Source organism: Sceloporus occidentalis, unplaced genomic scaffold (assembly GCF_023333645.1).
Source record: "Sceloporus occidentalis isolate IW3139 unplaced genomic scaffold, rSceOcc1.0.p SCAF_5, whole genome shotgun sequence".
Taxonomy (NCBI): domain Eukaryota; kingdom Metazoa; phylum Chordata; class Lepidosauria; order Squamata; family Phrynosomatidae; genus Sceloporus; species Sceloporus occidentalis.
The window spans coordinates 103,052,013-103,065,817 of NW_028316985.1; the positions used below are offsets into that span (position 1 = coordinate 103,052,013).

General features: G+C 38.0%; 1 protein-coding gene across 1 annotated transcript in view; it reads left to right on the forward strand.

The window, feature by feature from the left end:
• Nucleotides 1-13,805, forward strand: part of EFCAB6 (EF-hand calcium binding domain 6) — a 125,826-nt gene that overhangs the window by 27,840 nt on the left and 84,181 nt on the right. Inside the window, exons 8-11 of the mRNA XM_089524971.1 lie at nucleotides 1,070-1,194; nucleotides 2,515-2,663; nucleotides 5,222-5,332; nucleotides 6,463-6,574. Coding sequence (XP_089381097.1) covers nucleotides 1,070-1,194; nucleotides 2,515-2,663; nucleotides 5,222-5,332; nucleotides 6,463-6,574 — 497 coding nt within the window. The remainder of the gene's footprint in view (nucleotides 1-1,069; nucleotides 1,195-2,514; nucleotides 2,664-5,221; nucleotides 5,333-6,462; nucleotides 6,575-13,805) is intronic.

The following is a 13,805-nucleotide window of genomic DNA, read 5'->3' on the forward strand; positions in this document are numbered from 1 at the left end:
GACCCTGCAAAGGATCTTAAGGTTCAGGCTTCATTATAGCTAACAGAACATAGGTGAGACTTAAGACATTATTGTGACAGACGTATCATAAAATATTATAGGGACTAATGCATCTTTAGATAATATGTGAGGTTGTCTAGTTACTCTGAATCAACTAGCTTGAGTTGTCTCTATGGAAGGGTCTCTTGATTAAAAGTGTGCACCTTTGAGTTTCTTGTGCATCTTTGAAATAAACAAATAGTTTCCCAAGCTGATACCTAAACCAGAGACCTCTTTGCTCAGATCCTTCTGCAAAATATTCCAGTTTCTGTACTTGTTGTTTCTCCTTTCTCTAACATTCAATGGATACTTGAACTCCAGAACTTTAAACTGCAAAGTCTCCATATCTTTTGGCATTACCATAATAAAATTATTATTAGAGAACAAAATGTAGGGGTGGGAAGCAAAAAGAAGGATCTTCAGTGAGGACCATCTGGGAGGGAAATTGCGGGGGCTGAGCTGAATATGACTGTTATGTTAAGATAGCTTGCAGAAATGGGCCAGATCCTCAAGGAAATAAGGGCTTTCATTTAACTCCCATTGAAGCTGTTGAGCACAGAAAATATCTTGTGAGAAGTTCTCCAGAGGCTGTAGAATCAAATGCCATATGCCAATCTTGCCAGTCCCCATACTAATAGAATATCAGGACTTGAAAAGAAAGAGTTATAGAAGGGCGGAGTTGATTTTATTTTACTTTTAAAAGTAAAATCCCAGGGGAACACTTATATGAAACTTTCATGTAATTTGCTATGTTACTGAAGAGAAACATTTCCATTTTTAAAAGAATGAGTTCTCAAACTACTTTAATTGGTTAAATTTGGTCTTTGAGGATTTCCTTAAGGAAATTTTGAATGCCGGTGATGGCAAGCATTTATCCATGTTGGTGCATGGATAATACAGTATTATCAGTGTAAGGAAAAACTGTTTTTTGGAGAGGCATTATAGATTAATCAGAGTTGTTTTTTCTGTTACTGAATGCTGATTAAGAATACTAATAGCAGTTTTACTAATCTGTAGTTTTCCTTAACAGAGCAGAAACAGGATGAGCTGTCAGAAAAAAAGAAAAGTGAATCAAAGTTACTCTCACCTGTGACACCTGCATATAATCTGACAAAAATCCATCTAGATGCCACTGCGAGGAGTTTTAGAGAAAAGGTGAACTCTTTAATACTGCTTTCATTCACCAAGGGAGGACAAATGGCTGCCATGTTGAAGTGCTGGGAAATTTCTTCACCAGTTCAAATGTCTATGCTCATTTTAGTCATTTTGAACTTTGTTTTTTTATTTCTGACAAACATTTTGCCCATGCCAGCACCATGCTTTTGGGACACGGCACTTAAGGACATGGCGATTGGGCAGGTTCAGACATTTGGGGAGGAAATGGTTCATCTGGATGTATATTTGTTTGGTTTTAGCTCAGAGTGAAGTACCATAATGGCCTTGGCTGCCCTGACTGATGACCTACTCTGGTGAAAGACAAAAGGGGTGCTCCCTTGTTCATCCTCCTGGATCCCTCAGTAGCTTTTAATACCTTCGTTCATGGTATTCTATAGGACCAGTTTTGCAATATAGAAGTAGGAGGCACTGTGTTATGTTGGCTCTGCTCCTGTCTGTGAGGCTGGTTCCAGAGAATGGCATTTGTGTATATCTCCATTAGGGTGCTCCATTAGGATGTTATTCCACATTGTCCCCTATGCTGTTTAATATCTATTGTTTCTGGGTAGGTAGTTATGATCATAGAATCATAGAGTTGAAAGAGACCTCAAGGGCCATCCTGTCCAAGCCCCTGCCATGCAGGAATACACACTCAAGGCACCCCTGACAGATGGCCATCCAGCTTCTGTTTAAAATCTCCAAAGAAGGAGACTGTGCCACACTCCAAGGGAGTATGTTTCACTATCAAACAGCTTTGATGGTCCATTAAAAGGCAACACATTTTCATTTCTGTAGTTTTGGTTAAAATCCAACATTAATTATGCTTAACTTCAGTACCACTCAGTTAAATGGATCTATGCCTACATTTGACTAATAGAGAGTCCACTCTTTTCACCCACAGTTCTGAAGTACTATGATTCTATACTTATTTCTATAGTGCTCTCTTAACCCCTACATAGTTCAACATTTTCCATTCCATTGTATGATCTTAATGATTTGTTTTAATAACCTTACTTGTGGTACTAATGATCCCAGCAAGAAGTTCTCTTGTTAATTTGCATTGTGAAGTTTGAGTAAAATGTAATAGGAAATGATTATCCTCCTTTTGAAGCTCAACTGCCTTGTCACTTGTATCTTTATATTAGAGAAAACTATACTCTAGTGGAATTACCAGTAACATTTGTTGATCAGAGCATACAGGACATCCTTTATGACCATCTCTAACAGAAGAGAATTTGAAAATTTTAAAAGAATATACTTATAGTCTCAAAAAGCTTCATAAATGTGATAATCTTAACAAGAAAACTGTATTCTTTGCAGCTGCGGTCTGCCTATGAGGATATTGTGAAAGCTTTCAGAGCGTTTGATGTTGGGCGAAGTGGATTTGTTACTTTGGAATATTTGAAGTCAGTTCTTAACACTTTTGTGTTTCCAGTACGAAGTGATGTCTTTCAAGAGCTGATGAATAGGTAAGTACCATGCTTTGGACCTATTCTACCACTGCAGCTCCATGATCCCCCTCCTTATTTTGTGGACGTTGTATTCATAATGCAGCATAATCTTGACATAATTTACAATTTTTGATGTATAGAATTTAGGGACCATTTTACAGATTTTTTGTGATGAGCTTACTGTACTTGAAAGGTTTGGTTCTCCTGCTCCCTCATTAAATATATAAACACTCCTCCCCAAATAGCTCTCTCCAGCACCACATCTCAAAGTTTACAAGTTCTATAACATATGATAATTTCCTATAGTATACACCTATGTTACAGAACTTGTTCACGTCACTCAAGAAAATGGAAAGCCATTGGGAGGGAAATGGGAACCAAGTTACAGACAGGATTTAGACTGCAATCCTTACACTGGTAGTGTGACTGAATTTTACTGTGCTACATTTATATAGATGTATATGACTTTGTACAATTAGTGATGGCAATTCTCTGCAGTAAGTAGACTTATGTGTACAGGCCAGCCAAAATACTCAGATGTCTGAGGCAGAGTATTTTATTTATTTCCAGGATTTATATCCTGCCTTTCTCCCACAGTGGGAATCAGCAAATGGTACAGTGATAACAAATAAACAACAGTTTGCTGCCTTTCTTTCGTCACCAGATCGGTTGCCTTAGCTGGCTACCTTGCTCTCCGTAATGCTACAGATAGCCTTTAATTTAGCCTTTGGGAAGAACCAGTGTTCTGAGGAAGGAACCAACACAAAGCATTATACAGAAGGCTATCTTGAAACTTTTACTTATATATTTACACTTAATTTGGATGCCACACTTAAATATTGCCAGAATATTTATCATTCAGTTTTGATGCTACTGAAGAAAAGTGGGCCAGGATTGAGGGCAGAAAAATAATTTGATGGCATTTTATCTTATTAACTTCCTTGAGGCCTTTGCTGCAGACTTTACACATTTAAAAAATAATTTAATAAGTATAAAAAATAATAGCATATTAGCTCCCTTGGTCTTCCTTTGGGAAGGGAAAGTGGGGTGCAAACACAAAATGGAATGCAATAAAAAGTTAATACTTTAATAAGATAGAATGTGTCAGTTTAGATGGGATTTTAGAAGTAAAAGAAAAGAATGAGCTGTGAAAATCAGTCCACTACTCATTTTGTGGCTCTCGGTAGTTTAAATGGCTCACTGCTAATAAACATTTTATACTAGTGAGTGTTGAGGGAGAGTCTGAATCTGCCATGACCTTATTACAGTGTACATTCACCAAATAAATCATAAATGACTTCAAGTAATTCACAACCAGCTGTAGTGCTGATCAATGGCTGTTTTGCAGAAATTATTGCTGCTACTGTTCTGTTGCTACATTTAAAAAAATTGTTCTTAAATGCAAAGGCAAAATGGTGACGATGTCTGCTTCTGCTTTTCCATAGGGAACTTCTTTTCCTTCTAAGCATGAGAAAGTACACTGTCATTTTAATGATGCCATAAACAGAAATGTCTTAGCTGCAACTGCTTTATACATTCAGGTGATAGTGCCTAAATAATGTAAATCCAAAGTTGCAGTGCTATGAATTGAATACAAAGATCATCCTCAGTGTAGTGATGCAGGAATGAAACACACAACTAGCTTTCTTGGGATTAAAAATTAATCCTTTGGAAAATATTTAAATGAGGTTTTTTTGTCCTCTGCTCAAAAGGTATTCAATACATAACTCACCCTACTTTTAAATATTTCTCACCTTTTACATAGTTGGGAACATTTGTAAAATTTATTATATGAATGTAACATTTATCCATAAACATTTTATTGCTGTCTCTTTCTTGACATTTTTATAGTGTAAATCTGAAATTGTGTATGATCAGTGCAATGTATGTTTTACTGGAGGAAGATCTAATATTACATGCATATTTTTAAAAATAGTATTAATCATCATATTCAGGTTGAGTATCCTTTATCCAGAATTCCAGAATCCATAGTACTCCAAAATTCAAAATGTTTTGAGCTACAACACAAGAAGCATAGTATGTACCTGTACTCTATTTGTGAAGCTGGGGAGAGACGAGGCTGAAGAGAGATGTGAGGATGTATGAAATGGTAGGAATCCATGCTTCTTGCCCTTTAATAGATCCTCATTCTCTCTCCAGCTTCATCATGCTTCATTACGTATATGCAAATACAGGTATTCTAAAACCCCAAAAGGTCTGAAATATGAAACACTCGTCTGAGGCATTTTGGATAAGAGCTACTCAGAAACACCTCTGGTCTCAGGCATTTTGGATAGGAACTACTCAGCGTGTAACAATTCCCTTGCACATTATGTGCCTTTTCACCACTATAATTGATTTACCCTTGATTTGTAAAGCCAAACAACCATGAAAAAGCTGAGATTAAAGCAGCAAAGCCCCCATTCCTTTCACAGGGCACATTCAGTTAAAGTTGGTCATCTTTCAGTTAGGTACAAGGGTTTAGACTAGAGTTTTGTCTCCTTTACCAGACACCCAAAGGTAAGCTTACCAGTCAAACACAATATTTTAAAACAATCTGTTGTTTTATTGATCAGATTTGGAATAAAAATTTCCAAGAATATGGCTTGGGAAAGATTTTTAGATAAGTTCCAAGACCCCTTGACATTTGATGAGAGCCAGACATCTCCTACAAGAAAACAACTCAGGTAAGATCATTCGCTGACCAGTGGTCTTGGCCTGTGATTCCATTTAAAAAGTCCTTCTACAGTGTACATCACATCACATAGTATTGTTGTACATATTGATTGGCAGCATTCCACTAGAAATGAAGACAGAGCAGATTCAGTTCCATGACAAGTGCTTGGAAATGTACCTGTTGCATTAATACTTTACATTTTTAGGTATATATTGGAAACCTAATAAGAGTTTTCTAAAAATATGATGTCTACAAAGGTCCAAGAAATAATGTGACTCCATGATATTTTTTTTCTACTTTCATGCAGTTTCATAGGTTTTCTGCACACACTCTGACTCTAGACACAATCAATGCTTGGAGATGGAGGCACATGCTAGAATTGTACCTACTAGACTAGCTCCCCATATGCAATCTGGAACTCAAGAACATGCTTTTCTGAAATGAGTTATCCTACTTTTCAGCCAGACCATATATTTTCCCTATCCTCTGTTCTTTCATGGAAATTTGCTTCACATTTTGGCAAACATATTTTATACTTCTATAAACATCCCAAAATAAATTATGTTTGGATATAATGATTTCATTTGAAATGAGTCTAAAACCTTTGTTTTCTGTAGCATACAAAAAGGATTTATGGGCTAATGTCTCATTAAATTAGTGCTATAACAACATCTCCGCTATGTCTTCATTTCAAAGTCTTTTTCTTACAGTAGCCCTATTTTTTTGAGAAGAGCTGCCAAAGCAATAGCTGCATTTCTCTATTCTTACTGTGCTGTTAATGCACAAACAGTAGATATTCCATCCGTCCGCTTCTGATTCACCACTGAGGAATTTCCATCCTATTTTTCCGCATGGTAGTTAATCATACCAGCAACATATACTGAGTAAGACTACTAGTCCTTCTTTCTCTGTATTGTTGGCTGGCAACCATTCGCTTCGGTTTTAAAGCAGAGGCTGGATGGCCATATGTTGGGGATGCTTGGCAGGGGGTTGGACTGAATGGCCCTTGTGGTCTATTCCAACTCTGATTCTGTGAAACTAAAATGTTTTCTAGCTCTAGCTGGGATTGAACTAGGAACCTTCTGAGTTCAAATCACTGCTGGAAATTTTGGTTATCTAATCACTTCTTCCCCCCTACAGAAGCAGAAAGTTGGATGAAGATGTGTCTGGTGACCGAATTCTCATAAAACTGCACGAACATATCCAAGATGCCTATTCCTCCCTCAAAAAAGCCTTCCTTACACTTGACACAGTGAGAACAATTCTTTTAAAACAATTTAAACATTCTTTTTAAACATTCTTTGCCTACTATCAGGCAGTATAACATTCTGGTAGTCACCGTAGCCTTCTAGAACCTTCTCATATTTTTTCCTTGGATCCTGTGGCTTCAGCTGCACTAATTTGCCTTGACGTAATGACTTGTATGTAATAATCCACAAGGGAGCAGCCAGAAGCATTGTGATGGAAACACTAATAAGGGTACACTTGGAGCAGCACTTACCAGAGAGAAATGGCAGAACCAAAACACTGCTAGTCTAATAGGGAGGATATGGTTAAATTCAGATTATCTGATTACTTTGAGTAATTTTAATCAAACTGAATTTAATTTACTGCATTAATCCCAGTACTTTTGTACTCATTGGTCAAATCACTAAAAACTTGGAATACAATTGTGAGGAACTAGTGTAACAGTGCCTTCCTGATTTACTTCTATCTCTATAAATTTAAAGTGCATAGATTTATTTTTTTAAAAAAAATAAGTAGAAGGTTCACAAAAAGAGCTTTGGAATATCTGTAGAAGGATATAAAATTCTCTCAAGAAGGTTGTGTCCTGTGTTCTGCTGGACTAGATTTAATTATTCGTTATTCTTTCTGGCTGCCTTTAAATAGCCTGATCATATTCTTAATTTCTTGTTCTTTTGAGTAAATGTAGACATTTTTGCATCCCACAGATGTCTAATTTGTGTAAATTATTGTGTTAAAAATCTGAAATATTTTGAAGTTTCAGAACAAGTCACACAATATCAGGAATAAGATGAATGTTCTTCCTGTTTTTATGAATATTTTTGTCAGCATTTAAAATATTCTCTTCCTTTGCTGATTTTTCAGAATACAGTCAAATATATAGGCTAACATTCAAATGTATTAGCCTATATTTTGCCCTCTCTGAAATGACTCTGTCCTTAGTATACATATACAGTCCAACCTGGTAGCATGTGGCACCATCACATTGGCCATGTGTTCCCTGATTGTCTAGGATTATCCATGTGACCAGTCCAGGAAGCAGTATGCTGAAACTGAATTGAGGTTTGCGCATAGATAGGGTTCAGATGATAACCATGGACATTGGTAGGAATTATATATAATGAGTAACTAGAAGCCTGCCTTATTTTTTTTACTATTTGTGATATGGTATGATACTTTATTGTGCAAGCGATGTCAAGTCTGATCGCCTAATCTGAGGTGAGCCAAAGGGTCTTGGTCTATAAAATGAGATGGTAGAAAAATAAAGACCTCTTTTGGAGGAGAATTGAAGGATAACAGTTCACTATTAAATAACTAATTAGTGATCATGTATGGGGAACCATTTGGGAGTAGCGTCAGATTCATCATCCCATCTCCAGATGATGTGCTTAATAGACATTCTTCCTGGCCTTTCCCAGAATGTTCTCATCCAATATTTGCAAATGTCAAATGGCCAGATTTGCTCTTTCCTACATATTAAGCTCTACCTCAGAATGGAAAATGGAACAGGAACAGGAAGAGGCATGTCTTTATAGAGAGCAGGAATTTTCTTTTCCATTAGTGAACAGCAAAGTGGGGCTTTGCAAGAGAGCACCCAACTGGCTAGAGGTCTCACCCCATTTTATATGGTGTGGTTGTGTGACACAGTAAAAGTGCATTATCCAGGTGCTCACCTATCCCTATGATGCTAGAGGGAAAAAAGAGGAGATGGGCATGCATTCATCTATCCCTGTTGCAACTTATTTTATGTGTGCTTCTAGTTTATAGAATGAAATTGGATATAATCTCTTGTTAATAATCTTCTCATCTCAATTGTCCATGATCCACAGCCTGTCAATTATCTCTAGACTACAGAGGTGTGTTATGGGATAAGACAGGTAGATAATTGCTGGTTGAATGGTTTCCCATTTTGTAGAGGGTTGTTTGAGTGTCAGAGAGTGTAAGAAGGATGATCACTTGTAAAGAAGGCTTCACCATTTTGAATATAGCTTTGTGATATGTGAACTGTGCATTTGACAGTGCTGTTTTCCACTCCCTATGGTGGCCAGGTATAATTTGTTGTTATTTCAATTTGCTACCTACGGTTCTTAAAAATTGTATGGTTCATATTTGGCTTAACTGAGAAAATAATAAACTAGAGGGAAAATTAAAGCCTGCATAGTCTAGATGGCACCAGCAAAATGAGCTGTGGGCATACCTTCAGAATTCCTACTGGCATGTTTATTATGGATTTTTATATAAATGCTGGATTCCAATTCATATGATATACACTTACATAAAAATTTCTCTGTTTTTCACCCACACTGGCGGCATAAATTGTGCAGTAAATCCCTCACAAAAGAGAGAATTGTCCTAACAATTTACTAAATAGAGCTCTCTTGTTTCTCACTCCACGGTGTGTAATCATAGCACATAGCATATTAAGTCACTCATTCAAATATAAGATTAAATCCCACTGATATTTCAGTTATAAAGACTTTAATGAAGAACAAGAAATATTCAGGATAAGGGAGCTTTAGCTATGGGAAATGTAGGGCTCATTCCTTCTACCTGGTGGCCTCCATATGAGTGCTCCAGGATGACGTGGCATTGCTATCGGTTTTAGGCAGCATTCCTGCAAAGGCATCTCTTGTGTAAACTGGCACTTCTAAATGAAGGCAGTCTGGCATCAGCTAACAAGAGCCATGGAAACAACTCCAGTATGGAGGTATCAAATTCACATAAATTATGCCTGTATAAGTGCTGCCAAGCCCAACGATTCCTTCCTTACCCAAGACGGTCAAGTGTGACTGCAGGGAGGTATTGCCCTTCTAGTGTGAATGTTTTATAATATCCATAGTAAATCTTTATTGTTGTTGTGTGCCTTCAAGTTGTTTCTGACCCCTATGGTGACCCTAAAGTGAACCTATCATGGGGTTTTCCCGGCAAGGTTTGTTCAGAAGGGGGTGGCCTATGCCTTCTTCTGAGGCTGAGATTATTTGACCTGTTCAAGACTCATGAGTTTATTTTTTGATTTTTCAGAAGGTGTTCTGCCCGGTCTATTGAATTGTTTTGAGACAAGCAGGTTCATATGGATTGGCTCCTGTAGCCTCATTAATTTCGAAGATTACCCTTGTGTGTATCCTTGGCTAGCCTTGGGTAGCATCCAAATATCATGCCTCCCTTTCAAATTTTGGTAAATGCCAAACATTTATTCCAAATAAAGTGGACCCTTCCCATTCACTGGGATTTGGTTCTGGCCCCCTACAGATGGCAAATAAAATAAAATAAAAATAAAAATAAAAAAATAAAGAAGAAAGAAAGAGTACTAAAAAAGGTAAAGGTAAAAGTATTCCTCATTGACAAAGTTGTCAAGTTGTGTTTGACCATAGGGGGTGGTGCTCATTTCCGTTACTAAGCCAAAGAGTCAGCATTGTCAGAGACTACTCTGGGATCATATGGCCGGCATGATTGCACAGATCACTGTTTACCTTCCCACTGGAGTGGTACCTATTTATCTGCTAGCATTTGCATGCTTTTGAACTGCTAGATTGGCAGAAGCTGGGACTAGTGACAGGAGCTCACCCCATCATGCGGCACCCGAGCCTCGAACTGCCAACCTGCTGATCTTGCAATCAGCAGAGTCAGCGTCATAACCACTTGCCCTATATTATTCAGTGGCAGTGACGTGCACATGGATGCTTTAGCATGTCCATGTCCATGCACCAAAGTTGAATAAATTAAATCTGCAGGGTCTACTGTACTCCAGGGACAAAGTTATTGTGGAGTAGTTATTTGAAAGTGGCTCCTGATAAGTGAGATGAGTGGCTCGTGCAAAACTGAGATGTCAAAAGAAATGTTTTAGTTTTTGCCTAAAAACTGAGTTGAAGCTGGCTTCCTGTTAAGCCAAGGTAATGAATAATTAGCTTACCTTATCTTTCTTGAATATGCTTGTATAGAGCTGCAGAACTGAGTGGAATAGCTCATTCCACACCTGGTGCTGCAGTATCGGAAGAGTCAGTATGGCTCATGCCAGTCTCTTAAATGTTTCTGTAGTCTGCAGGCCAGAAACCAGGCTTCTCAGATTCACCAGAGAATGGTAGTTCTCCTTCTGGTCCTACCAGAGAACAGAAAACAGTTTCTGGGCACTGCAACCTCATTTGATTGCTGACCTGCCCCCCTACTTCTATATGTTCACTTGGTTGCAAGTAAACATTCTATTTGAGTTCAATGTGGTTTTACTGTTTTAATTCTTACTGCTGCTTATGCTTTCTACCTGTCATAAATTTGTCAGTGGCATCCATTTTGAGGTAAATGGGTTGGGGGGGGGGATGGAACTTGGACACTCATCTTCTCCAAGTTTCCAGATCTCCTTAAGGCAGAAGTGGGCAACTGGGGTACTGGCCAAGTTAGGCCACTGCATCTCAACAGGCCACAATGTCCCCAAACCAGATGAAAAGTATCTGGGTTTCTGCCGTGTAAGTGATCAGATGCAGTTTCTAATGTTAGTTTCTGATCTGGGATTTTTGGCTGGTTTCCTTAGGGTGGAATAAGGTAACATTTAATCTCATGGTGCATTTTTTTTACCTCCCCCCTCCCTAATTTGGTTTGGGGCTTCATAGCTGCAAAATGGGGTTGGAGCTTCATGTGTCCCACCAGCCACACTTTGTTCACCTTTGCCTTAAGACACCTTGGAGGAAAAACCTTCAGGAATGTCCTATTACAGCGATGGCGAACCTATGGCACGCGTGCCAGAGGTGGCACTCAGAGCCTTCTCTATGGGCACATGTGCCATCATCCCAGCACAGAGTTTGCCAGTGTTTGTTACTAGAAAGCCAGAGGGACATGGCACTTTTGGGTTTTGGGTTGCAATTTGGGCACTCAGCCTTGAAAAGATTCACCATCACTGTCCTATTAGATGTGCTTGGTTGGCAGAGGAATCATGTAGTGACGTCTAGATCCATATTTGACAAAACATCAACCTGTGAAGTAGGGATTAAATAGCATTCTCCAATTCTCACATCTTTGACAAGAAAGGATGTCATGAAATGGCAAGACACGGTATTGAAAAAGATTTCAACCGCCAGTAATTTATTTTCGTTTCAAAATTATTTTATGGAAATTTCATGAAGGGATTTTTTCATAAAACACACTATATTTTCTCTGTAAACAACATTTTAGTTCAAAAACATATCCTGTATGAAATATTGTTTTTGTTTAAAGAAATTATGTTTGAACCATTTTTGAAATTTGTAGTCTTTGAACTCCTTTGTGAAGTTTTTACAAAAAATTCTAGAGTTGAAGAAATAATTGAAAAATGAGGGGAAAAAATAATGTATTCTTCCTTCTATATCTTTCATTTTTATGTGAACAAAGTGAAGATTTACATTCTTACAGTGAACAAATTCTTTGCTGTGTGGCACCTGACCATTGCAAAATTGAGGGAGTAGGATGCTGGAGCACAACCAGATTAACAAGAGTCTGAGAGTTGAATTAAAGATCTTTGCCACCAGCTGGAAACTACCGCTGGTGTGTGCAGCTGATTTCTGCAAGGGATAGAACGTAAAATACTGTGGATTTTAAAAGAAAGAATACCGTCATTTGTTGCTGTTTAGTTTTATAAATATAATTCATTAAAAGAGATAAAAGAATGATGTGTCATATTTCATCAGCATACTGCTTTTTATTTACTTTGGAATTTGATTTTTAATTATAGAGTTTTAAATGGCCCGAACCCCTCAAATGCCCTCCATGATAAGCAACATTTTAGCAGTAACAAATAAACATGGCTCATTATACTAAAAAAATAAATAAAAATCATTTAGTATTGCTCTTAAAAATCATATGTGTTGTGCCACAAAGTAATTCAGTACAGGTAACTTTGTTATTTTTTCTGCTTGGGGATGGAATGGGGGGAAGTTATTTTTCTGAGACCACCATGGCTATGCAAAGAAACTGTGCTTTCAGGAGACTAGGAGATTATGGAAAATACTTCTCTAAGTAATACCATTCCTGTTTCCTGTTTCTGAGGGATAAGCTTCATACATTTCTTGGATAAGGATGCTTGATCTCCTTGTGGACTAAAGTATCAGTAGCTGATTTTTGGGAAAGGAGCATTTTCTTTGCGGTTGCTACAGGATTGCTGGCAGTGGGGGAGCTGACAGGCAAAATCACCTTCAAGGTGGAACAAGACTGTGGACCATGGGGTTCTGATTTAGTGTAAGGGTGGGTTCTGGCCTAATGATTACAATCACACCTCCATTCTCATGGACTCGAGATCCGTGGTCTTGAATATCCATGGAGAGGCGACCTCCATTAATTTCAATGGGGCGCATCCCTTGTGCGCTTGCAGGCACACATCCCATTCAAGCCTATGGGGTTTGAATATCTGCAAGTCTCTATTTTCACAGGGGTCTGAAACGGACCCTCCACAAAAACGGAGGGCTGACCGTATATTCCTATCGGCTTTAGTGCTTCTGTAGGCCCCTAGGACACAACGTCTTAAGATATAAGGCTATCCACCTGAAGATGAAAACAGTAGTGTTTTAGCTGTCACGACTACCAGATGACCCAGAATAAGTCTAGAATAATTCAAGAGGGGGAAAATCTGTTCATTATAGATTGAAGTCTCCAAAGTATTGTTTTTTTATCCGAATAAACTCCTGAAATTGTTGTTGCTTTAAAACATATTTATCTTATAAACTTTTCAAATGTTGTCTTACAGTAAAAAAACAAAAACACCTACCCGTGGATTTCTACTATTTTCATATATCACTGGGAAATGGTTAATTCATTCCATTTAAAGAAGGAAAGACTGCTCTGGTGGGCAGCAGCACAATTACAGTGGACCCTTGTTATACGCTGAGGTTTGGTTCCCAGATCTCCTGTTGATAACAAAATCTGTGGATGTTCAAGTCCCATTAAATATAAAGACATAGCAAAATGGTGTCCCTTATAAAAAATGGAAAATCAAGGTTTGATATTTGAAATTGATATTTTTTTGGAACATTTTCAAACCGTGGATGCTTGAATCCATGTATAAAAAAATCAGTGTATAAGAAGGGCTGGCTGTATTTGTCTTTCCAAATAACATCTCAAGAAGCTGTGAAACATTTTCTTCATATTTTATTGAGCTGATTTGAAGGGTCTTTGCTGAGGACTCCTGCCTTGAATTTTGGGGACTTGGAGGAGGACAGATGAGATTCAGAAAGGGTCTGACACAGAGGGACATTTATGACCTGTGGTTTTGTTGTTGTTGT